This window comes from Lepisosteus oculatus, chromosome 16 (genome assembly GCF_040954835.1).
Source record: "Lepisosteus oculatus isolate fLepOcu1 chromosome 16, fLepOcu1.hap2, whole genome shotgun sequence".
In the NCBI taxonomy this organism is placed as follows: domain Eukaryota; kingdom Metazoa; phylum Chordata; class Actinopteri; order Semionotiformes; family Lepisosteidae; genus Lepisosteus; species Lepisosteus oculatus.
In genome coordinates this window covers 5,615,185-5,642,421 of record NC_090711.1, presented here as the reverse complement: position 1 = coordinate 5,642,421, position 27,237 = coordinate 5,615,185, and the positions used below count along the sequence as shown (strand labels likewise).

Below are 27,237 nucleotides of genomic sequence, written 5' to 3'. Positions count from 1 at the left end.
ATTTAGTTTCTATGAAATATTAAATCACCAGGAGCTGCAATATATTGATTTTTATATCAACAGTATACTGACTCAGAGCAGCCGCACAGAGACATGCCATCATCATGTTTAAACATTGTCCACAGTTACACTGCAATCCATCCCATTACTTAATTGAAAAGAATAATGTTTTCAACAACAAACTGTATGGAATGCCACATAACCTGTTAAAAGAATTTTATCTCAGAGGTTTCATATTTTTTATCTCACAATCAGATCATTTTGGAGCAGAGCACATGACCTTTTTTGTTAGCTCATTCTAGACTGCTCAATATGTCAGGTTGAAAACCAATTTTGTCACCTTTTAAGCACAAAATCTACTTTTGAAAGTGTGAAAATAAGAGACAGACATTTCTTCCTGTGTGTTACTTAAGTAAAAAATATAGGGCACTTTTTATGTACTCAAGGTGGTAAGCTATGTATCACCTGTAACGTTTTCTTTACCTTTAGTAATTGCCTTGGACTCAGATATTAGTTGATAAACAACTCATATAATTGTATAAAATTATATGATATCATAAATCTGGAAAACTGTAAGAAACACATGACCAATTTTAACATTATATTTATATATTTGGAGCCTGGTCTCGTCAATGCTTTTTTTTGTGCTGTTTTAAGAAATTAGGAAGTGATTGATTTTACCTAGAAAAACAGCAGAGTAGGATTTGCCTAGAAATATTTCCATGCCCTCTTAAAATCCCTGTGTAACCACGGAAGGAAAACTTTTGGGGGAGACAGTCATTCTCCAGCTAGAACACACTGGACAGTAAAGACAGCACTTAAGTTTGTTTTTATGTTCCTGTGGTAAGTCAGTCCACCAAAAATATGTATCATCTTTCGTGTTTACCATTTGTTCTGCACTATGCCAGCCACTACGCTGTACTAACAAAGACTAAAATGAAAGCACTGCCCGTTAGTCTTAATGGCAATGACAATGAAATGCAATGATACTCGTATTGATAAGCACCCCTCAGTAAAGTGTCTTTTTTTAAATTTCCAGTTATTATGATTTATTATTTTTGGAAACATGCACCATGAGACAGAGGCTCTCAACCAACTCTTAAGTTTATAGACATATGGCAAAATCTCAGGAATCTCTTTTGAGTGACCATCAGTAGATAACTGGCTATCTGGGCACATGTGCTCTTCTGCTTTGAGAATCAATGTTCTCAGCTATGGGGAGTGAATAATAATAATGAATAGTGAATAGTTATAGGACTATAGCTGGCTAGACCATAGGGTCTAACTTGTACTCAGATTGAGGCTCCTGTATTTTGCACATCCATGTGTACCTCCACAATGAAGTATTTTTTTGCATTATACTGCATATCATAAAAATGCCAGAGATATAAAAAGAGATAGTTCAGGTGGGGAGCTGCGTCAGCATGCGAAGGCTGCAAAGGAACAAGTAATAGGTTTATTCCATGCTGAAAAGAGAAGAAAGAAAACACAGCGTTTCGGCCGTGGAGCCTTCTTCAGGTGTGAGAAAGACAGAGCAGTAAGCAAAGGTAATGTAGCAGGAGAACAAAAGCTGGGAGAGAGGAGGAGCGAGGGGCGGGAGCAGGGGACAGACAGAGTGGCCAATCAGGAGGTGTGAAGTCAGGACAGGTGAAGAGAGGTGTGAAATAAAACCTTCAGTGAATAGAGAGAATTTAGAAGAAAAGTAGTCTGTCGTTAAGAGAAGGGGGAAGGTGTGATCCTAGCTGCAGGATAATTTTGGTTTCTGTAGTCTTTCTGATGTATGAGTTCGGAAAACCGTCTTTGCGGACACAGACGGAGAGATTGAGTGGTCACCACCATTAGAGGTGAAATGAGAAACAATGGGCTTGGAGAGATCTTTAATCTTCACAGCCCTAACATGTTCTTTGGAAAAAAAAGAGATACAGTATAAGAAAATGTAACTGGCAAGTCCAAAAGTCTGGATTATAACAAAAATACTACTAATGGTTAAATTCATATTGAATATTTGGTTATTTGTTTTTGAAAACTCGTTTCCAAACAACATGTAATGGTTAGGTCATAGTTGAAATCACTGTGCACATCCAGAGTGTAACCACCATTGAAAGTTACTTTTAAACTCCCTTCTGCAAGGGCTCAGGGTAGCATTCTGTGATGAATAAAGTCTGGATAATAATGACTCATTTAATTCAAAGCCTGGAAACAGTATTACCTATTGATGGATTTGTGGGGTATCTTAATAGGAATGCCTGCTGTGCATGAAAAGCTGAATTTCTTTGACTTGAACTAGACTTCCCCTGGCAGAAGTGCCAGTCGTCTTTTGCTGAGGACACAGCCAGTCTGATCCTGGGGAGTAAACTTGGAATTTAAACTTTTCTGTTTGTTCTGCAGAGATAGGATATCAAGCCAGATATAAAAATGCAGCTAAATCTGCTGACTATGGTGGCTATTTTCAACTGCAATGCTCACATGAAATTGCAACATTCTTGCTAATAAGTGATATCCAAAAGAATGATGTTTTAATTATTTTCCACTCCATAAGACAGGGAGGAGAACTGGGAAGTTTTAGAGTTTTAAACCGGTCAGGACATTTCTGTTCTTCTGGTTTTGTTGGGATTTTAAAAGATGCTGATAATGCAGTGAAATCCTATAAATGAAGTGACGTATATTGGCAAAATAAAGTTGAGAAAAAGTGAAATTATTTTGAAATGTAAAAAAATCCCTTAAACGTTCCAGGGAGGGGTCTTATTTTGTTCGACCAAATGTCAAAGGAAAACCAATGGACTGAAATATCTGTGGTTTCCTTGGGTGGATAACCCCATTGGCAAATAAAATTATATTCTGAAATGCTGGTTTTCAGTCTAGAGAAAACAAACAAAATAGTCTCAAAACGGACAGCAATTTTTAACTGATTAAATATATGACTATCACAGCTCTGGGTTTAAGGGGGTAATTATTTGCTAGCTTGTCATCAGTTAATAACTGAATTATGCTGTCCTTTAAGGTATTTTATTTTACTAGGAGCTTAAGTTGTATCTGGGTTAAAATCTCATTTGAAAGTGAGGCCTAGTCAACAGCCTCATGAAAAATAGTGAATTAAAGGAGAACAAATGAACAGAAGATCTGTTTGAAATGTACTGTACATGGTTACCAGAAAAATAATACTTTAACTCAGTACCCAGCTGTCAGGCCTGAACTGGTGAACAGAAGCCCACCTTAACACCACACTGAAAAGGGCACACCAGTATGGGAAAATAGCCCACTGAATTAACAGCATGAAAAAAGAAAAGCACCTCCCCATAGGCATAAGGGTAAGGGCTACATTATTAATGGAAGCGCTTAATTAACAGTATAATGAGTATATTAAATTACATTGTGGAGGGCTATATTCCAATGGGACTTGTTTCAGTGGTTTATATTCTATATTCCTACACTCTCCTGAGTACTTTATCTTGCATGGTACTTCAACATTTTCCTGTTGAACTTTTGATGTACAGTATTCTCGTTGCATAGATGCATTATTTTATTAAAACAAAATACAGCCACTCATAAAAAGGTCTAAAGTGACCTGACCTTTTTCTTCTGGCTTGCTTTGAGATATAGTAAATATTGAAAAGCAGAAATAAGATGCTGGGAGGTTTTCATTTAGCTATTAACCCTTAAGGTTTGGCTCAAGTATATTTTGTGTTTTCAAAGCCCTTTTCGGCAGAAGACAAGTTCAGTATTTTTTCAGAGCTTTTAATCAGTCGGTTCTTGCATTAATATTTGTACTCCAATAGCCTCTCATTTATTACTAAATATAATAAAATGCTTTCTACATTGGAAAAGACTACTGACTGTCTAATGCTTCCTACAGTCATTGTGTGCTTGTATGCTTTATGTGAGCATTCTGACTATTGAATTTTTTTAGGGATGCTGGTTATTTTCCAGTTTACAGTAAAACTTTTATAGACGGAGACCGTTGACAAATGGGCAAGGAATCAAATATAAAAAAACAAAACAAATTTCACAACAGCTGCACTGGAGTTTCGAAACACATCATCTTGTGATTTCCTCCTTTGCAAAGCCACTGGAGCAAAAAATAAATCTTGCATTTTTTTAAAGCCTAATTAAAACTATATTGCAGATAGGATTTAAATTCCTAAAAACAGAAGCCATTTTAATTTAATAGAACAGGAGGACTGTCCAGATAAAAACCAAGCATTCGTAACGCCCAACCCGAGACAAAAAGTGCTTTGCTTGCATTTGCCTTCCCCCCTACCAGTTTTCAGGTTTACACTGCAACATATTTTACTTACACAAACAGTTTTGTAAATATTAGAAACATTATTTATAAATAATTAAATCAGCAAAAAGTCTTCCCTAGCCTCAATGCTCTACATCTAAACCAGGGATGTGTTCAAGTCAGCAGACATCAGTTCAGTGCCACCATTCCTAGGTATCGGTCTGGGGAGGAGCCACTGGTATGCTTGTGCATTGTTAAAGCACAGGAAATTATGCTTTCCATAAAGACCGTCATTGAGAACTGGTATTTCAGTTAGCATTTAAACCTGTGTTAAAATGGATCTAAAACTCAATAGTTAAAAATAGTATTGCACTATATATTGTTCCCAACAGTAAATGCCTTAATAATGTTTAATCATAGTTTAGCAACTCAGGTGTACTCTGAAGTGCACAACCACAAAAAAGATCAACCTTACCAACATCTTTTTATAGAATCCTGCACTTTTCAGTGAGTATTAATCCTTTTCTACCCAGCTGTGCCCAACTGTGTTAAGCCATGTGTACATCTGCGATATTACAGTGCCTATTATCCTGTTGGATTGCAACACTTATGGTACAAAGGCTGTTCAGCAGTTAACAAAATGAAATGCTGAACATTTTGCTGCAGGAACGCCGCCGTTGAAAATCAAAGAAAGGAATGGATGTACAACAAAACAGATTCATTCTCTTAGGGCTGAATCAATAAACAGGGTTTTTACCGATAGCACTTAGTGGTTAGCCTTTGGATTACTACCTATTTGATACCAATCAATTGTAACAGAGTGAGTGTGCTGCCAGGTTAATAGTTTTCCCACTAGCAACTGAAAGAGTTTTAAAATGATTTTTTAATCCATTTCAAATATTAACAGTGCTCGAAGAACAAAAGTGGGTTTTATGTCTGAATTGAAGGTACTGTATGGTACATGCTGCGTGCCTGAAGGGCAGACAACCAGAACCAGTGAATGTTCTTTCATAATCTTTGCTGCATAAACAATCTTAATAAATTGAACTTAACTTTAAAATTAAATGGCAATCAGATACAGAACACCTCAAGTGAAATCCAACAGTTTCCCAGTCTAGGTAAATTTTAACAGGCTTATCTGGAGATTACATAACACCGGCCACAATAACCAGAGGAGAGATTCAGATAAGCATGTTTGCAGTTGAGCTTGGTGCAATGGAATAACAGTCGGGTGGAGCTTTGTGAAGCTGAATGAAGTGGGTCGGTTTTTGCAGTTAATGTACATACAACCAGGGCTCATTGCAGCTCCTGGCTCCAGGGGGTTGAGAGTTGGTGGGGGGAGGAGGCAGGTTTGGCAGAGGTACAGCGCAAAAAAAGAAATTGGGAATCCAAACTCTCCAAGCTACTATGGAAAAATCAGCCACTTGGAAGGGAGGGCTTTCCGTAATCCATCTTGTCCCACTGCACTAATGTAAAAATGTAAAGAGGTGTTAGGAACAACTGTTTGATAAAGAGAGCCTGGATTGATTTTTTTAATCCTACCTGGCACTCCCTCTTCACCTTATTTGTGCCTCAATGGGCCAGAATGATTTTTTGTTTCCACTTAATCTGTGATGCATCTGTAAGAGCTCCCTGGAAGGTTGAATTTTTCACAAGGGAGAGCTGATGTTGCATTGTGCTATATGCTCTGAAGCATAATAACAACAGATATTTTTTTTTATCAAATATACTTACACCCACTGTCCAATCCATTAAGTTTGATTTTCTGCTCTAGTGCTTTGATGCATAAGTTTTCTCTTCAGATAAATGGCTCCTGGCAGCAGAAAATAAAGTGGTTGCTGATGATTTGAAGATATTATACTGGATTTTCCCTTAGCCTAGAGCAGTTTTTGAAGGTATGAGCTGTAGTCCAGTATAAAGCAAAAGCAGAGGCTCTGGAAATTAGTGCAGTATCCATAAAGGATTAAGGAAAAGACAGCTATTGGGATTTTTGCTTAATTTTGCCAAGGTTTTCTCTATCTGTCATCAGTCTGAGGTGTATTACATAACTAATTTTTAAGGAAGAAAAGTGATGACATCCATCCTGAGTATGTGCAATCACCAGTGTGAAAATATGGCAGAGCTCTGTACCATGCTGAATGAACTGAAAAATTGAATGACTACACTGCATTAACAGTTGGCATCTGAGGCTTATGATGCCTCCAGAGAATGTAAATTGACTAAACCACAAAGAGCATTCTGATTCATTTGTGTTTCTTTGGAAAATAAAGATCTATTTGATGTTAAGTAATGCTTTTTCCTTTCCTGGTAAAATAGCTCACCATGGTTTGGATCGGGGTGGTCTAACTCTGTTCCTGAAGAGCCAGTGTGTTTGCAAATTCTCTTTTAAAGCTAGACGTGCATAAATTTGTCCAGTGAAACCAATAACGAGCTGATTTAGATCATTAAGAGGTGAGCTGAAATGAAATGAAACTCCACAGACACATCAGACCTCCAGAAGTTAGACCACCCTGGTTTAGAGTACCGGAGAACCCTTAAGACAACATTTCTATTTACAACACTTCATCTGACCATACAGTATGACATAGAAAACTTGATTGAGATGAAGTTTGGCAAATCCACACAGCCTCTTTCTGTAATGTTGTAGCCTGATGATACTAGACCATCATGGAGATCTGTAACAGTTAGCCTTGGATTTGTGGTGGTTTTACAAACCATTTTTCTCTCAGCATATGGTGACAGTATTTTCATGTGTTCTCTTCCTAGCAAGATACCAACTGTTCCTGTGCCTTGAAATGTCACAATAGATGGACACAATAGTGGAAACTGGTAGATTCAGCTTTCAATGAAATTTCAGTAGCCATTAATTACTGTGTGAAGATCAATGACTCTTTGCCTGCAATTTTTAGAGCGTTCTCTGGCTTTGAGAACCCATGACCAATCAATGTTACTGATGGATTTTCCTCCTACTGTGATACTTCCTTTTATACCCCCATGGAAACAGAGATCCAATGAAGGCTTCTGGAACGTTCTGGGAGCTTCATCTGAATGTCCAGACAGCACAGTGTTTTCAGAGGATTATTTTGGTGCAGTGTGCAGATATTTGGGGGTGTGAAAAAACTGCAAATTGTAATTTAGAAGAAAAAAATTGTTCTTTGAAAAAACATGATGCTGCTGTTTTCTTAGTAGAATTAGAAATTTAGGCTAATTTCGCATCATCCAAGCAAGACAAAAATTGCATACTTTTTGGTCGGATCATGTTTTTTTGCTTACGTTTAACAAGGATATGAATAAATATGGAGGCACTGAATGTCTTATTTTGGAGATTTTCAATTTATGTATTCGTCTGTAGTGCAATGCTGGAATGAATGCAGATCCCCATGAATGCAACGCCAGTGCTGATAGAAAGATGCTTGTGTCTTTGTTTCAGATTTCAGAGATGTATTCAAAGGTGTGCAAACCCACAAAGAAGAGGAAGCCTCCTGCGTCACCTCCATCCACTAAAGAGAACGCTGGGCACAGGACTGAGCACTGTTCAGGTAGCAATGCGGAGGGGGAGGCGGGCACAGGGTATGATGTCACAAAGACACAGGTCTGGGCAGGAAGTGCCCAGGCAGTGATGCCCAGTGAAGACCCCTGCTACGAGTCCATTAGTGAGAAGACCTGGGTGGGGGGCGGGGATGCTGACCCAGCCTACGAAACTATTGACGCCAACTGGAAAAGGGACAAAGCCCTGGCACCCCAGCAAGGCAAAAAGAAGAAGGCAATCTCAAAGACCCTCCCCAGGGAGAACTTATACGAAAGCATCAGCGATCTGAAGCAAGGGGCCACCACCAGCACAACCACCATATTCACATTTAATGATGGTGTCGAAATGTATGTCACGGGACTATAGTGCCCACTCTTGAATCATCCTGAAATGCCACTTTACATATTCTTTTCATCCATTCCGATTTTTTAACCATGCTCGAAAGGACGCTGGCCGGACATGGCACAACAATGTAAATTCCTTGCCTGCCTTTGAGGGTTGCTAGAGTGGTATACTTCACAAGCTGTTTTGTGTACAGAAAGCTGAATGCATTTTTATTTAAACTTACATTGCTACTGACAGTACAAGGTACTGAAGCTAGTAAAGGAACCAGTCCAGATTTAGCACTCAAACCAAGTAAGAATTATTGCCAATGCTTTACTGATTGGGGCTAAAAAATACTATCCTTATTCCTTCATGAACAGCACACAATATGATGAAACAATGTACAGCAAACTGAGATTTATACTGTATAAAACTTCTAGGCCTACAGTTACTAAGCTGCATGCGCAGAAAGTTCTTGTCAGCTCTCAGATCCTTAAAGGATCTTCCATCATTTCACATTACTTAGTCTCTCCACTTTTGGCTGAAAGTCTCATTATTAACCATTCCAAATAGCCACCTGTAATGTAATTTGCAAAGATGTTTGAAGTGGATTATACCTGTTGTTTTTTGGGGTTGTATAGTGTTTGTGAAGAAGTTATGGAGCTATGTTGTTTAGCCTCATTCAAGTAAAAAGTTCCCAAATTGTTCTAGTACTCTCACATTGCATTTCTATTTCTCTCCACTTTCTTGGAGTTAGAATGGGTTGTTTAAAGAAAAGACATTCAGAAATAATTCCCCTTTTTGATTAATTGATTGTCCTTGTATTGATTTTCAGTAGCTTAAACACATTCTTTAAGTGTATATGATATATACTTTATGTATATTTTCTAGAACAACTATATAGACTATTTGACTTTTTTAATTTGTAAAGAGCTTTGAAGACAAAGTTCTGTACAAAGTGGCTCCTAATATGATATAGTATAGTCTTGAGTATTATAGTACTGTATATATTTTGCTATTATTTGAAATTTAGTATTGTTTTTTCATGTTTACTTTTTGCTTTTATTTTGTCCTTAACCTTGTGGGTTAATTATCTTTAAATGGCCTTTACATAAACTAACAACAGGTTTAGAATTAGTCACCGATTTCAAATATGAATATTGTTTGAGAATAGGACTTGTTTACAATCTGAAATCATAATGTCATTCACTCCAGCTCCTAACTTCAGTACATATCTAACTCAAAGGAACCATATACCTGTCTTTACTCATGTGCCCCGCCAGACCAGCCCGTTATGTTTTGCACTGGGAATCTGAAAACAGAGAAACATTAAGTGCCAACCAGGGGACACAGAGCCATTGATTGTGTGCCACCCCAAACCTGTCAGCTGTGTCTCTGCCTGATGTCTACTCTACAGGTTGCATAACTCAATCAATGAGCCTTTAAATACAGAGCCACTTTGGAATGTTCTCCATATTTTCACTTGTAAAACCAAAACCTTTTGCAAGCTTCAGTTTTTCTAAACCAGAAAGTAGCCAGTTAATTATTTGTTTTTAGTTGCTCCACCGAAGGTACTTAACATGTCATCCTTATGTTTTCCCATGTTTTTAAATGTGTTTGTATTTAAATGTATGGATAAGCTTTGAGACTGTACTCCGACTGTGTGACGTGTGCAGTGGATTATCTACCTGAAAGTCTGCTTCCACGTGATTATTCCTTTGCCAAGACTCCGTTCCAGCGACCTCTGCCACAGTCTCTGGTTAGACTGTTGGTGGAGGGAGGATTCCAAAGAAAACAAAGTAATGAGCACAAAATTACAAGCGAGAGAGATTTTGGAAGCTCGCCTTTTTATCTGGTCCGTCTTCAAAAAGGCCTCTTTGTAAACAAACACTTTCCCATGCAGCTCAAGAAATGTGATTTTTAAAAATATTAAGAGTTTTATGAAATCTGAAATGGAAAAATTAAGAGGAAAAAAAAGCTCAGGGAAAGAAATACAATGCTGGATTAGGAATAATTCGTACTGTATATGGGACAATAAGAAGAAACATTTTCTGAGAAAGCAAAATGCTGTGTTGAAACCGTGTCACTTTATTCAAGGTTACAAATGCACTGTATATTTTCTATATGCACTGTTTTTATAAACTAGAGATTATTCTAAAAACAATGTAACAGAAAAGCTAAATCACTGCCATGCTTAAATGTATTATTTTGTTAAATGCTGTTATTGCAATTTGCTTGCTTGAAGGTGCATGCACTTAATCTGCTATGGTACCTGAGAATGTTTACACAGTTACACAGCAATTTTATTTCAGGATTAGCTCTTGATATATGGATTATGACAATGCCACTTTGTCCTGATATGCCTAGATACTGCATGATAACAATAAAAGCTTAACTGATAGCACTGATTGCTGAAAGCCTCTATTTGTTCAATTAGAACCCACAACTCAGAGAAGACAAAACCAATGCAGTGCTTGCTGAACCAGTACCTTGACTGAAACTCAGTCCAGAAAAGAATGTGTGGTAAGAGTCTGGGGAAGCAAGTTCTGTCTACATGAACACCTGATTCTTCTCACCTCTAGACACATCCTGTGACGCACAAGGATTAAGTGGTAATTATTTATATATATATACATGTACCATTAAGAATACACAGATGACTAAGGCATTTTAAAATCCTGAGTCAAGAGAACTGCACATCTCACATCAAGTCCTTACAGCTTTATAATTACTTTTTAAGCCAATAGGCTCGAGGAAGATCGAGAGGACTTTAGGGATCACAAGAACAAGTGCATAGTTATAAAGAATATATATGCTGTGTGATATGCACTAAACCACCCTGCTAGGATTAGATTCCCACTCAAAGCCATACAATTCCTCCTTAGACAGTGGTGACTTCTGCTATAACAAAAGGACAGGCCACCTGCTGTTGTATTTCAGCATCATCCAGTTTTGATGGGGGATGAAATCACCTTTTAACTGGTTAATCTAGCCCTGTTACATACTTACTGAGAAGTATTAAAAAACAAAATAAATCGAATGTCTCCAGTACACATTTGTTGTGTTTTTAATGCCTCTCAGTATACATATACCTATGTACATATGTATAATACAATGCATATTATATTAGGGAGCACATTCTTGATGTCTTTTAGCAATCAAAGTTTAATTTAGCTTTATTGTTCTGATTGTGTTTAATGTTTCAAATGGTTATCTGGTGACAAATTACAGCTGTGTATCATTATGGACAATTTGTACCCAAGCATAAAACATTTTAGGTGTTCAGTTTTAACCTCAAATAGAAATGACAGGCCTGTATACTTCAGAGAAATGTGTAAAAACTGCTGAACATAGTGTGGCAGCTGGTGTTACTGTTAGCTCAGTCATACCACAAGGTGTACAATATGAAAAAGTCTGAAAAGCTGTGTATGTAAGTGCTAATGTGTACGAAACTGTAATTTTTTTATGGAAAAGTATAATTCTTTTAAAGTAATGTTAATTCAAGTTTATACTTTTGTAATAAAGTAGCACCTTAAAATATGAATACAGATTATTTTCTTTACTTGCATATAAGAAGGAGACATCTCTGGAATTTATGAGTGGTACTATAAATTACTGTATTTAATCCATGGACATTATTTCATTTAATTACCTAGGTAAGTCTAAAGTACTGTTGCACTCTGAGGCATATTCACCCACAAAATGCTGTACATTAGTATGAATTATGCAGGACAAGACATCATGCAATTCAAATGTTAGGATTAAATAAAGTTTATATGGTTACATGTCTATGAAGGAAATGTATTTATAAATGTGTCTTCATTTTCATGTAGTACTAATGCTTAAAACCAATATATATTAAGAGTAAAACCTTGAAACTACACTTATTTGGCAACATCAATCATTATCATTAGAACTTCTTATCATTACATATTCTGCCACTGAGCTGAGCACCAATGCATTAGACAAACTTTAACTCATTTTTTGCTCCATTACAGTTTAAACATGAGGAACAAAATGTGTTCTACTGACATCCACAAGCACACAGCCTTAAAAACATGCTTTGAACTCAGTCTTACTTTGAAAAGGGTGACATGGCATCACCACTGCATGCCTACTTGAAACAATAACATTATTGTAAAAGCCTGTTTACCATATATCTTTACAGGTCTAAATTGCTTAATCACAATAAATAACCTAAAATCACATTGTAGTATTGCATATCACAAAGAGACAGTAGCCAATGATAAGGTTGCGACAAAGGCAGATGCTTTACAGGAGCGATGGTTTGTTCGGTGCCAGTGTCTTTTTCTTACAATAATACCAAATCTCTATACCTATACTAAATCTGTATATGATGTTTACAACAATTGAGTAAATAACACTTAATAATATGACTAAAGAGAGCTCAGCAAAGCCCTTTTAAAAGCTCTGCAACTTACCTGATGTCTAATGCTTTTACATTCTGTTCTTTCAATGGATAAAACCTCTATTTATGAGTTATGGACATTCATATCTCCAGTCCTTCAGATGATACATTAAACTGAGGTCCTGATTGCTTGGTGATTAAAGATCCCATGGCACTGTTAGTAAGAGTAAGGCTACCTTTGTGTCTTGGCTAAATTCCACCTTGGGCTTGCACAATCACAATAATTTCTCACTCCTCCACCTGATCTGCTGTGTAGTGGAGCTGCTGGTGCATAATGGCTGCCATGTGTCTCCCAGGTCAGGCTGCACTTCAGCAATGAATGAAGTGGGACCCCTCCTATGCCTAAAGCACTTTTGAGATCCTTAGGGATGAAAAGTGCTATATAAACAAAATATATAATCAGATTATTATACTGAATGCTATGCACCCCAAATTAAGGTGCAAAACCATTAATTATGTTGTCAGTATTAGACGATAAGTTAACATCAAGCAAACAGTTATAATTCAATCATATCTCCTTGTCTAAATGACTGTGTGGTACAATTATAGCACACTTTAAAGCACACTTCACATTCTAAATGTTAATATTGTTCTATAAGTAGTTAAAACTTATGCACCTCACAACTGGAATCGCAACTTGAACACATAGAAATGTGAAAACTACAGAATCAAACTGACAAAAAACAGAGCCTTCCAGACATTAGTTTCTAATGAATGTGGCTACCGATGTTCTCTACTGGTAACAAAAAACTACACAAGTTAAACAGCAACAAACAATGGAGATTTCAACTTATCTCTCTGAAAAAATGAAAAACTTTTCTTTTGGAAATATTAGTGTGGCTTTATTGCTTCAATGAAAGGATGCTATTAAAGTAAACAACCACACAGCTGTATTATCTTACATTTTTGTTAACAAAGATGTGAAACAAAAATGTACAAAAATCTATCGTTAATTCCAATGAACGATGGAGAAGTAAGATCTCGCATGTGAGATATGTGATAACGGGAAAAGGGTTGTCTGGATAATTAAGGTTTTGGCTCCGTGGTGTCGTAGGGTAAGGCCGAACTAGCAACCGATAGCTCTGCTCGAAGGACATGCCTAAGATACACTTGTGTTTCCTGTGACCGCCATTTGTGAATTTGTGTTCATATTTCAAAGTTTCAACTGTCCTTGGAACAATAAAAATAGGTTACAAACACAACACATATCTTTGAAAATGTACGCACTGTGTAGAGAATCAAAAGCAAAGAGAAACAACGGTTTCTAGGCTGAAAAAAAGAGACTCAGCAAGCTAATTTAAGTACTTGGACAATGAGTTGTTCCTGGGCGTTCTGAGTACTTTTGACATACCATATGCTTCTAATTTAATTCTGCTGGAACTTAATTACTTAAATAATGAATTTTGAAACATGAATTACTGAACTGACTCCAGCTTGTTGGAGGCCTCTTTAAAGAACTAAAAACATGGAGGATTTTAAAGCTCAGTAGGTGAACAAAGTTGGCTTTTCAATATTACAGATCATTACTGTTTTTTTTTCTTTGTTGTAAGATTTTTCGATTCCATCCAGCTACACATTGTGATTTCTCCTGTCATGCCTTGCATCTAATTAAACCTTTAAGCAAAAGGTTTAGCCTATTTTTATAGAAATGTGCAACTTAGTCACTCTATATTTAATGCAGCACAAAAACAGAGGCAGAAAATCTGAGGGGATTTTTCCCCATACAATAATAATGTGTAACAGAATCAAAGAAACATTGTCATCAGTACATGTCATCAATTTTTCCCATTCGCTAAAGCATAGGACTAGATGCTCTCCCTTAGGAGAGGGGAATAAGGGACTGTTATTAAGTCATGCTTAATTTAAATAAATGAAGGTCAATGATATTTCCCGATATATTTTATATAGCACCTTTAAAAACATCTTCCTAAAGCACTTTACAGGAAAAGTTAAAAAGTTAAAACAATGAAAACAGTAACGGAGACAAGAGATAATATCAACACAAAGAAACAGAAGGGTTTAGAGTGCAGTAAAAGATGCAAAGGGACAGAGTTACAACTATTTATCTGTACAGCTGTATACCTATTGACCTGTAATGATTTTAAGGGCTCATCTGGAAATAAACTGGGAACTGGGATTTGTTCCAGTAGAGTGAAAAGCACTGGATTCGTCATACTTCTGTTTTCCTGAATACAGACAAGATGATTCTTGGGAAGGCAATTTCTTCAGACAATGAGCAGCGAAACAAAAGCATACTATTAAAACTTTAAAAGCTACAGCCAAGAAGCAAATCCTTTCTAAAGGTTCAGTATAGGTTACAGAGAAACCTATTGTGTTGACTTTATGTAACCTGTTAATAACAACTCTATCATATATTATATCGAGATTATGTTAAATCCATATTTATCATTGAACGGTATTTTAAAAGGATATAAGGTGCCTGAAAATAGGTACAGATATTTTTTCCACAATAGTACTTTATTAACAATTAATTCAAAGGCATCTTAATATTAGTTTCACTACAGCTGCAAAATTCAAGACTAGGCAAACTAGGAAATGACATTTAGAGTATGCAGATAAGACCAAACACACTGTACTTTCCCACCTTACAGAAAAAAATCCCTACACTGACTGTCTAAAATATTTTTATTATTGAAAATAGAAGACTATGAGGTGCTCGATTCGACTCCAAATAGTCAAGGGGAAATGACCAAGTCAAATTGCTTCAGAACCTGATACAGTACCTTGACTTTTTCAAAGGCTACGATAAAACTGTCGGATTGCTTAGCTACTAGCATCCAAACAAGCTACAGGCCAAACAGCATCCTCTTATTCTTGGCCTCTCACGTTTTTAATTTCTTAGATAAAGTAAAAAAATATATATTTTCAGAAGTGTAATTTAAACTGAGAAAATAACAAAGTTAAAAAAAAATACTAGTGGTTTTCTGAAATGTCTCTTCCAAGTCTCAAAAGGTCACTTAGACAGAATTCTTACAGGTAGTATAGAGAGTTTGTATAATTGCCGGGCTGTCAGCCAGAAGATACTGGACACACAGCAAATCAATGGTCCTGCAATGAGGGCTAACAAGCACCCGCTACTGTGGTAAGATTATTAACTGCCACCGTCTCTTCATGACATGCAGTTATGCTGTAACTCATGGTGATAGGTATTCCAAACAATACAGCAGTATAACTAAAGTATATGTACCTGTAGAAAATAGATACAGCATACACATTTATGAAGAAAAAGCAAAAAGGTATACCCTTAATATGCCTTTTCTAGACATAGACTGTTGTTTAGTCTCGTCTGTTACTTAACACGCAATAAAACCTGTACATTAGTATGGATGTTGTATACAATAAAAATGATATTTTCATTGTACGGAAATAAAATAAGACAAACGGCATTTCCATAGCTGGACCTATGGTCTCTGGGTAGCATTTAGAAATTAACACCCCCCCCCCATTTGGAAAGTCGCGCGAAAAAACTGAGTTAATTATTTGTACAGTGTTGTGTGAATGTTGAGAAAAACCGCCGGAAAGGAATGAAATTTCGGAGTTTTTTCCCCCAGAATTTGACCAGTCCAGAATTCACGGGGTCGCCATTACTGCTGGCTTCCAGACATCTAGGGAATTCCCAGGCAGTGAGAGTCGGTGCCACCTTTGCTCTGGGTCAGGGCCTGCGGGTTGCCAGACGAAAAGCTGCGACAGTCCCGTGAATCCCGGATCTGCACAGAGGTTTGTATCCCGAAAAGACTAGTTGACTGGCGATTCCAGATTGGAAACCTCTGCAGAGAGCAATAATTGGCGAATTTTATTTTTTTAATAAGAAACTTTTTTTTGGGGGGGGTTGTTGTAAAAGTATAAAAACTTTCTACATAATACACCATCACCAGACTCCCAGGAATGTGCTCCAACATGCTCCATTTTCAACCCCAACATGATAGTGGAGAACCATCAGAAAGAAATGCATTGCAAGGCGCAGTGCTACATACTCGTGTGAGCTTTAAACAGTAACACAGACCATACCGTCCGACACGTGTGATACCAGCAAGGGGCGGAGTTGGAAATCACGGTTCACCCCAGCAGAAAAACTAGTTGGATACATCATGAACTATGCTTTGGTTTTAGATCGATTTGCGCGTCTTTTATAGCTTATTTTACTATATTTAAGATAGTATGGCTGTGGAATATAGATAATATTAATAATTGTTGCCATTTACTGCATTGTGCCTTACTCGATATGACATTCAAAGAAAACGTGTGAGCAGTGCATCCCAGTTTTTAACCAAAAGATATGTATCATATTTAAAAAAATCTAGAGACGTATTATACCCTTGAATATATGTGTATAATTTACATTCATTATTAAATAGTACAGGGAAATTTAATTTTCAACGACTGTTAGAAGCTTATGGAGTATGAGCTCACATACGATTTGAAAATAGTTGCCTTTCAATACGAAATATTTATATTATGTCTTTTCCATTATGCGAGATCCATTTAAAAAGAACAGTTAAGTACAAGCGTTTATATATCTCTATAATATAACATGTCCTGGGCATAGGTTGCAATTGACTGATTTCATTCGTTCACATCTGAATACCGTGTTTCGCTGTAAGGCTGTTGAAGGGCTAAATTTAAGATGGACATCTACACACAGTGTTTATGTAGAAAATGTTAACATTGAATATTAGTTATTGGGCAGTAAAACTAATTAATACTTGAAACCATGTTTTTATAATTGACCTAAGTGATTGACTTTATTCATTTTCTTACGTCCTTTTTTGCCACGTGACTGAAGCAGGCCGATCTGAAGCATTTTTAGGAAAACAATCTTTGAAAATATTTTTAAAATACAGTCCGCAATCAGATACAAAAAAAAAACAAAGATTGATACATGCGCATTGTGCATTAGAATACACAATGGGTCAAATTCATTGGCTAAAATAGACCATTTCTGGTTCATCATTTGTAGAGCCCGAAGTAAATAAATGACAATTTAAGAAGAGAAAAAGCATCTCTCTCATTTAATGAATCGACTGACAATAAAGATCCCTTCTGGCTCTATTTCCCAGAACAAAACGCATGAGCTGAAATGAAATACATAAGGGTGCACGATGCATGTACGCAGGTAACATAAAGACAGCTGAAGATATAAAAGTTCGGGTACACAATAGCTTCTCTCTTCTAGTTTGACTCCATGAAAAAAAAAGTCAATAATTAACCTGACACATCTGAACAGACAAGCAGTTTACACCACGACGGTGAGCTGAATAACCCGAAGAATGTCTAAATGCCAGATTAAATCAACATGCCCTTTACAAAGTAAATAAGAGTTAAGAATGTAACTAACCAATAACCTCAGCCACTACATTTGAGAATTTGACCAAGGGGACGGAACGTGTGGAATGAAGTTTGTGCCTTTTGAAGCAGAATAGCTTTGTATTGAAAACTGTAAAAAAAAACGAGAAGTGCGTTTTAAACTTCGTACACGTGTTAAATAGAGGTGCTCAATAGCAAACACACAGGCTTTGCGACAGTAGTGGCCTCCATGATGTCTGTCTCTCTAAAGAAGTTGGGAACGTTTCTGCTGTTTGTACGCCTCTCCCTTCTCTGAAGATAAACCCGAACCGGCAAAGAGCGCATATTTCCTGTTTTACCTTTTTTTTTTCAAAATGTCAAAATGACGTATGACGTATCCCTTAAAAAAAAGGTGGAGTAAAACTACCCCCTCAAAATGCTCACTCTGAAATCATGGCTCATATTTTTGTTCATATTTACCCTTAAGCGTTATGCTATACGCTTGTCTTAGGCCTTTCTCAAAGGAATAAACCAAGCTACGTGAAAAACTAGCCACCTATGCCGGTGCGAACCTCAAGGGGGAATTGCAAAAGACACCCTCCACTCATGAAATCATCCAAATACGAAAACTGATACAATCTTTGAAACATCCTCATTTTCTGCCGCCTCCTTCCATACCCCCAAGATTATGTAATTACAGCGTCGCTTCTGCTTCGAGGGAGGGCGGAACTGGGCTACAGAGCTCATACGATTATTACACGCAGCCCGCCAACTGATCGGCTTGCTCAATTTTTCTGATTTAAAGAGCGCACAAAAAAAGTTCGTTTCGAGATAGCTAGGGAAACAGCACCAAGTTCAATTGTAGAGCTAGTGCTGTACTTACAGTAACTGTCGGTTTCAGAGCTAATAAAAAGAGAGGCTACTTAATCTTATAGAGGTATATCGTGTGTTACACGCTGTTAAAGGAGCAGAATAATACATGCATGCAGTATGTTTAACTTGCTACCTCATTTAGTACGCAATGATCTGCGTGCACTTTTAATGAAAAATAATAATTGGTTGTACCGGAAACGCGAACACGCATAAATTACGGCGTATGTTTCGGTTCTCTGGTACAGGGGGTGGCGTAGGTGTTAGAAACCAATCGAAATAATGAAAAGGTTAAATTTTAAACGTCGGGGGGTAGCTTATACATTGTAGGTGTCTTTTTTTTATCGCTCCTCCAAGTCGTATACCGGCCGGCAAGCCTGTACAGTACAGTATTCGCAAGAGGCAAAAAAAAACTCCATGATTGACATTTCTTATTCCACCAATCAGAGTTCAAGATGTTATGGCCGCGTGCCAAGGTGGAATGTTTATATTTTTCCGGGGCCAATCAGAGTGAATGGAAGGCGGGGCACGAGGATTTCGCCCGGCTGCATGAGTTGGGGAGGGGGGGCGTGGCATGTATTTTTTGACAAAAAAAAACAATCTTTTTTTTTTCTCCTTACCGGCAGCTGCTGGGATCTGGTGTGGCAGAGAACCAGCAAAAGTCGTATGGCAACTAAGAAGTTGAGTTCGACAGTTTGTTAAATGCATTTTCTTTTTAGAAAAACAAGCAGCCCTCGACTCTCTTGCACCTCACTTTAGCCTCTGTTATTTCTCTTGATCATGAATTCCAAGCGTCTTCCCAAGAGGTCTTTGATGGGTATCAGAGTCTGCACTACTCCTGGTCTCACCGGTATCAGCCATGCAGGGAATAGCAACTTAAACTGCAAGACAGTTGCAACAAGGGACTTAGGGATAATACTGGCATGCAAGGATGATCCTGCATCTGGATGCTTTACTTATGCTCTGAGGCTGGACGATGGCACTTTGAAAGAACGCCGAGGTGAAGATATCATTTTGAATGGGATCGATTTGAAATCGGAAGAGAAAGAAAAACACCCTAACTGTTTGGGAAAGGTAGGGAGTGTGGACTGCTAGTTACTTTTAAGCGTTCCGTGGACAAGTGAAAGGGTACTTGAGCAGTACATTTGTCACTGATGTTGTATTTTCTGAAGTGTCTTAAACTTAACTTAAAATCTCTTACTTTTTATTTAAGTGTTCTGAAAAAATATTCCTGCTTTTCTAATGGCAGGATGTAACAGTTCACGTTGAAGAACGTACTGTACAGCAACGCCAGTGTCTTGCTGTCCAAGTATTTTACGGTACTGAAGTGGAAATTGTGCCGAAGTTAAATTTGCTAAGATGGCGACTCAATGCATGTTCAAAGTTTAAAAGGGAAAAAGGGGGTTGGGACTTTAAAAAATACCCCCCTCCCCCACAGCAATACCGCAGTGATCAAAAAGCTATCAGCGTATATTTGCTAGGCCCAACTCGTCTGTTAAGTCTTGTCTTACGCACCTTGACTGCTCCCGTATTCGGAGCATTTTATAGAATCGACTGATTTTTCAAGGCCCACAGTTGAGTTTGCACGATTGCAAAAGGTCTTTTTCATACGACCACCTTATTAATACACAGGAGCTGGTCTGGTAACCTCATGACTTACTCCTCTCTGTTAGTGTGTTTTAAGATTGTTTCTAAGGCCATGGCATGATAGGTTCGCTTAACAGAAAGTCAAGAAGGTGCCTGAGCTGAAATGTCCCGTTCAGTCCGCTTATCCCTAAGGGTGGTTCTTACGTTTTACTTTGGTATATCGACTGTATTTTCTTTGAATTTGCATTTGTATAGTAGGCGTTGAACGAATTTTGGAACAAAAGAGTTTAATTGCTCACCATCCAGGTAATCATAAACTTGAAAGTTGCAAAGGCGGTTGCCGGCAGTGTCGGTGTGTGTACAGCTGTGTAGCTGCGTCACGCCCCCTCACTTGTTATGTTTTTCACTGAGCGCGCTCAACACATTTAATTCTCCGCTCTTGGCATTGAATGGTGGATGAAATGTAATATAGTTTAAATAATTCTCATTTGTACCTACGATTTCTTCCTTTCGTAAAAAAAATCGAGTTTCTAAATGTGCACCAACAGTGTCTTTTGCAAAAGTACGACTTTCCACACCGTCAGAAAAGATGAGTGTAGGCATCGCTATAAAAAGCTAGGGTCACACCGCCGTGAAGGCATTTACAGAATAGCTCAAGTCCCCCCAAAAGATGTTTGTTTACATACGTAAATTTTAACATGTAACAGTTTTATTTTTTAAAAGTATGGTGGCTATGTTGACAACAAAGCCACACCCTCCAGTCCACAGTGAAGCAGGCAATACAATTAAGTTACAGTTGTGCATATCGTCTGTTGCACTCCCACTTTAAGCCCGTATAATTTAGTAACTATTCGCTTTCTTTGAAGAGTTGGGTTTTAAAAGACATCGACACAAGGAGTTTTGGTTCCTTTAAGAAGCTGCACACTGTAACAGAGCAGTTGTAGAAATGAACCATGTTAACGTGTGTAGTATATACGGCATAAATGAGCTTAATTTTATAAGCATTTCAATTGATCGGTGTGCTCTCCCTCCATTGAATGGGTAGCTGCCAAGAATAGAGAGAACATAGGCCAGGAGGCTGAATATTATTGTTTAGAGGCAAGGAAGCACTTTTTCATTTGGAATGTTTCAAATGTGCAGAAGAATAGAAGCAATGCATCCAGCAGATGCTTATATGTTAAGAGAGCGGAGTCATTTTAACACTACATGTCTGCCCTGGAGCCCCTGGTGTGTTGGAAATGGACATGCCTTAATGGACCATTTTCTGACTCCGACTGCTGGTGTTTCCAGTTCTTCGGCACTGCCTAGAGCCTCGTGTTGTGGCATGAAACGTGGCTGTACTCGATTAGCATAACAATGCCCGAAGATATGCAAGTGTAGTAAATCTGCTTTGTCTTTCTTCACACCCATTCACGTTTTTTCAAAAGCAAGTGATGATTGGAAAAAATCTCATGAAGGTCTCCTGTAGGTCTCATAGAGTGGCCTTGAGGACTGAGCCAAAGTGGATGTGACCAGATATCTTGAGGGTTCCCATGTGCATGGTGCAAGTCTCCCAAAACTGCCATCCATAATCTAAGCCCACCAGGTCTGGGTGATTTACCTGCTCTTGAGATTCAAAGAATGTTAGTCTTATTGCGTGCACAGGCAAAATAGGAGTCTTGTTGGGAGCAGGAGTTGAACCTTGTGTACCTAACGCCTTCTGCATATTGTAATAACGGACCTTTTCTTAACCAGGCAGTTATTTTGCTCCAAAAAAGTGTTGCAGTCCTTAAAAATGGTACAGTTTTTATTTGGGGAATGAGTGGATCAACCCAAGCACTTTCAGTGTGGTTACGCATTATTGGTGATCCCTGACAAAAGTGTTTTTTTAAACTAAAAGTTGAGAGGGGTCTATTGTTAGGAACCTATTCTCAGCTACAGTCTCCATGGAGTACTAACCTCAGCTTTTTTAATAGAGGAGGAAATTACTGTTTTATGTTGTTCTTCTTTGGATTGTAAATAAATGCCTGTGACACACAATTATTCCCTTTCCTTATAAGACTGTTTAAAAATACACTGCCGAAAGCTGTACCTCTTGTTAATCTAATTGATGGTCACAAACGAAGAGTCCACTCAAATAGTGCTATCATTACAAGTACAATTTATCTACAAACCAGGCGTATTTGGTCCATTTCCAGCGCATTTTAGGACTAGAGCTGCTGAACTCACTCTTATCTGTGTTAACACTGCAGCTGTTTTTATGTTACACTGATCTGCAAGAACATGTACAGTATGCTGCATTAGTGTCTTCGTTTCCTGTTTGAGGAGTGTATTTATACATTATTAGAAAAAGCTCAAATCATAAGATAAGAACTCCTTAATTTTGCTTTCAGATTCCCATAAGCTGGAACAGTGAAGAAGAAGATGGAGATGGAGTGTCGTGTGACTTTCAGAAGAGAAGCCCCACACATCGTCTCGATCTCGGTGGTAAGAAGCTCGAAGACCCAGCTCTGCTGGAAAGCAGATGCATTGTGAGGCGAGCTCCAGAGTTCAAGAGGGACCCATTGTTACAAGGCCTTGACCTCTCACTGGATGAGAGGTGTCTGCAGACTTCATCACACATCCCTGTCCCGAGACACAGGTATGGACCCAATATCCTCTTCATTTTTTGTTTCTTTTACTGTTGTGCAAAATAAATCCAAGAGGGGGTATCAATCAGTCATATGATTAATATAGGATGTACAACAATTCCTTTAAAGAACTACTGTACTCTACACTCATCTTTTGGGGTGGAGACAAAGTGCATTTTAGATACAGACGCTTTTAGTGTTCTTAGATGTTACTCTATCTAAAAGTCTCCTCTGTGGTTTGGAAGTGCTAGAGTTATAGTAACCATTCACCTCTTTCCAAAATGTTTGAAACTGACTGACTGGGTATGATGCCCCAGAGTATGATAAGCTAGCGAAACTGCAATAATAGGAATGTAACCCGGATATTATTTTCAGTAGTTAAAGAACTGCCAGAGTTGTCTCTCTTTAAATTGACCTTCATTTGCATTCTTCAGAAATATTACTTTTTTATTTTAATTCTAGAGTCCAACATTCTTGTTCCTTTAAATCTTTAGGATTTTAATGCATTGTGTTATGTTCCGGTTACTGTTACGTTTTCTTCTGAGCTTTATAAACCAGAGTAGTGGTTACTCTTCACATTCATTAAAAAGCTGCCCTTGGCAGATGAACACTTTGAGTGCTTTAATCAGGTACACTTTATATTAAAGATGGATCTCAAAGGTACTTGGGCTTGAATGTCAGAAAGCCTGAATATAAGTGTTTTGTTTTACATAATGCAAGCTGAGTGCTTTGTTACACGAGTCTGAAGTTTTTCTTTTTTTCTTGTTGTGTTATTAACTAATACGGATAACTGATATTCCTTTAAGTATTGGTTAAACTGCATTGCCTAGCAGAGAGAAGGAGCTATTGCTGTTGAGCTTATTAGTGCCCATTAGTAGTCACAAAGAGAATAGCAACTGCTATGATCGTCCAGGCTAAAGAAGAACTATTTTTTAATGCTATTTTATTTTTTTCTGCTTTCGTATAGAAATGTTCTACAATCTCGTTAAAGGTTGTCTCTTGTGCTCTGATTGAAGAAGATATAAATATTGCTGGTGATATGCTGTAAGTGGAATTATGAAATAAAAATTATTTTAGATAATCAGGTAGTCATAATAGCAGTTTTCATCTTAAACTTAAGGCTGTATCAACCAATACAGGGTAAGTGGGAAGGGGATTCAAATCTACAATGTTTTAAATATTTTTAAAAAATCAATGAATATGAAGGGAATTTAATAAACACTGCACTGTACATGGTATTGTAGATTACAGGTCAGAAATCTTTAACAGGTAAGAAAGTTCTTAGTCATCGTATCTAATTCACACATTACACACTGAAATGTTCTGTTTTTTAAATAAACGGATCTTCAAAACTGGGCCTTGCACAATAAAAGATACTTAATTTATCTGGAAGTACACTATCCCTCTGCAGATGTTTTGTGTCTCAAAACAGGTAGGTGTTTTTGTCAGGACAGCTCTGCGCTGTCCCAAAACCTCTGGATACAGTTAGCCCTGGTCCATGTGAGCCTTAGGGGAAAAATCCAAACTCCTCAAAGACATTACTACAGGTCCGGAGTTACACCCAGGGCCCGAGCACAACGAGGCAGCAATGCTAACCACTGTGTTTTTCCCCCAGAGACTATATGTAGTAATTTTTTAGAGTCAAAACAGTATTGAAATGGGTTGAATTAAGTTCCTTTTGCTTCTAGACTCTGAACTCCATGTGCAGATATTTGTTCTTATACATATAGTAATACAGTGCAGCATCCACCTGGATAAAACATACAATGCAGCCAATTTTCACCAGCAGCCCCACTACGTAGCAGATTAACCCCAATGGGTAAAATCAAGGAATCTGTGAAGAGGAAAGTTTGAATGCAAGTATATTATGTGCTCTGTTTTATTTTAATTAATTGCAGCACTGCTTTTTAACTAAAAATGAAAATAAAAGCTAAAACATGTCACTGAGGCCACTCATTCCAAAGCAGTGTAAATTATAGTCTTTAAATGTGTTTGTGTCAGAAATCACCATAGTAATTAATGCAATTATAGCACATTACATTCTGTGCTTACTTTAAGGAAGTGATCCAAAGTATCTGAAAAATGTTTTGTGATCTCGCAAGTAGAGAAATCTTAATTTTCCTGTAATGTGATTAAAGTTCAATACATTTTGTGTCTTTAGCCTTAACATGGTTTTAAAACTTAGTATTTAAAAACTAAGCAAAATCAGAACAGACCTTTTCAATATGACGATCTTGCTGATGTGACAGCTCTTTGACAAGTAGTAACTATGATGGGTAATTTCCATAATTTCTCATCAGGCCAGAGCTCATCCTGGTTTCCGTCATGTATAGTGAAGCAGAGAGTCAGTGACTTCCCCCTCTGAACTGGATATTAGTTCATTAGAGGAATTACCCACCGGCGATACTGTCCCAACTTATATAGCTGGATAATGTACATCATTCAAGGTGAAGAGTCTGCAGCAGGAACTTGAACCCACAACCTACAGTACCAGTTATTAAATGAGAGGCTTATGCACTATGCTATGCCGCCGTTAACTAGGATTAAGGTATTCTCATTATATCATGTGTTTTTTTCATTCTCCACCCTTGCTGGTATTGCCAGCTATTCTCTAATTGGCATTGACATGCCCTGCTGTGCAGCCTTACTTAATAATTTGCTGCCAATTGTCAGTTGCCTGTTACTCTGCTATTCTAGCTTACTGTTTGCGCAGTCGGTTGTCTCCAGAATCTGTGTTTGTTTTGATGGTTGTTACTTTCTCAAGTCCCCAAATTTTCCCAAAGTGGAGTTATGCAAGTTTTTTTTTCTATAAACAGCTTAATGTATTTTTCCTTTTAGTTACAGTAGACCTCAGATCTAGAGATTTCTTCCAAGGCCATTTGCCAATGAAATCATCTGTTAAATTTTAGGTTAACCACCACTAACCTTATATCCTAGACATTAGTGTATGCGTTATTCTTTAATTTCCCCTTACAATATAGAATCAACTTTGTCATGCTCAGACGCCTCTCAGTGAGTCACAGTAAATTAGGTTTTTTCAAAGCATTGTTAGGGAATTATGGAACATGCTGAAATGAAAATAATACTTATCCTTTTTAAAGAGTAGTGTGGCAAGGAATTAAGGGCATAAGGTCATTATAAAACTTTGAAATGTTGCACTTTCTTTGATAGCGAAGTGTATTTACAGCAGTTCCTGTATCAGAAATGATTATTGTAGGTATTTAACATTAGAGATGAATTATTACTACTGTTCAGCAGTTTAAATTATCCAGATTTTTTGTATTATTTATATGTCAACGGTACGTTAATACTGATATACAATATAAGCCTTCAAAAAGTGCACCTTTGGCTGTAGAATCAAAATGCAGGACTTGAAACTTCCCTTGTATGATGGAGAGGTACTGCTGGGAGAGGCTATTAGTTTAGTTTACAGCCATATATAGATTAGATTATCCAGTAAACAAGTCTGGACTTGCTCTGGCTGAGATGGGGGAGATAGTGGAGTCCTGTTTGTGAGCTTGATCTCCACAAAGGACTGGTTCAGCTCAAATGCAAGGTCCTGCTGGCATGAATAAAGTTTCTTTAAGCACCTTGTCTCTTTGTGATACAGGATCGATAATTCCTCGCGTTAGTGCAGTGCTTTTCATCTCAGAGGGACGTGCGCTTTATCTACCACTGAAGGGCAGCACCTACCTTGGGTGACATGCAACAGCCCCAGTAAGCTGCAGATCAAGTACATAATTGTGAAAGTAAATCACTATTTGAATTAATGCAACTTTAGGGAGCCTAGATTGTGCAAACAGAAAGAGGAATGTAGTAGGGACACCTAGGAGTCTTGTGTACATGGTCATTAAAGATCCCATAACATGTCAGTGTAATGTTTCTAAAGACTGTGCCTTCTACAGTACAATGTAGGTCACAATAATAGGGCATTAGTTTGAAAAGTGAAGAGTGCCAACTACTGGTCCACCAATATGACTTGCAGCAGCAATTTGGTTTTAATTAAAGATCTCCTATCCCCATACCGACTAGGTCCCACCTTGCTTAGCGTCTAAGGTCTGAGAAGATCAAGATGTAGAGTGGTAATGCAGCCTCCTCAATTAACAAATTTGTACTGCTCCAAAAACCACTGCAGGTACTAGTGTTTGAACCAGGTTTGTTCGATTTGATAAAGCAGAGTTCTAAGGTAAAAAACATTGTTAATAACAGCTTTGATATAGCTGTCTGAACAAATATATTTTGAATGATCACATTTGAACTAAACTATAACTACAAACAGCTTATACTCTGATACAGAATAACCTTCTCATTGTAAAGGATGCCCAACCCTAAACAAGTACGAACCCATATACCATCTCTCTAT

General features: G+C 37.7%; 2 protein-coding genes and 1 long non-coding RNA gene across 6 annotated transcripts in view; 2 read left to right on the top strand and 1 right to left on the bottom strand.

The window, feature by feature from the left end:
* Window positions 1-11,619, top strand: part of LOC102685415 (phosphoprotein associated with glycosphingolipid-enriched microdomains 1) — a 47,513-nt gene extending 35,894 nt beyond the window's left edge. For both annotated transcript variants that reach the window (XM_015364970.2, XM_015364969.2), the window contains one exon: window positions 7,653-11,619. In XM_015364970.2, the coding sequence (XP_015220456.1) occupies window positions 7,653-8,117 (465 nt within the window). In that variant the 3' untranslated portion in view covers window positions 8,118-11,619. The remainder of the gene's footprint in view (window positions 1-7,652) is intronic.
* The window catches only part of LOC107079586 (uncharacterized), a 31,568-nt gene extending 10,920 nt beyond the window's left edge, over window positions 1-20,648 (bottom strand). Inside the window, exon 1 of one of the 2 annotated variants that reach the window (XR_001480530.2) lies at window positions 20,565-20,648. This is a non-coding gene — a long non-coding RNA (uncharacterized lncRNA). Of the gene's footprint in view, window positions 1-4,697; window positions 4,767-20,564 lie in introns of those variants that run through there. The other variant, XR_001480529.2, reaches the window with a different exon arrangement.
* The window catches only part of slc2a4rg (SLC2A4 regulator), a 59,940-nt gene continuing 51,960 nt past the window's right edge, over window positions 19,258-27,237 (top strand). The window contains exons 1-2 of one of the 2 annotated variants that reach the window (XM_015364966.2): window positions 19,258-19,752; window positions 22,638-22,885. In XM_015364966.2, coding sequence (XP_015220452.1) covers window positions 19,459-19,752; window positions 22,638-22,885 — 542 coding nt within the window. In that variant the 5' untranslated portion in view covers window positions 19,258-19,458. The remainder of the gene's footprint in view (window positions 19,753-22,637; window positions 22,886-27,237) is intronic. The other variant, XM_015364967.2, reaches the window with a different exon arrangement.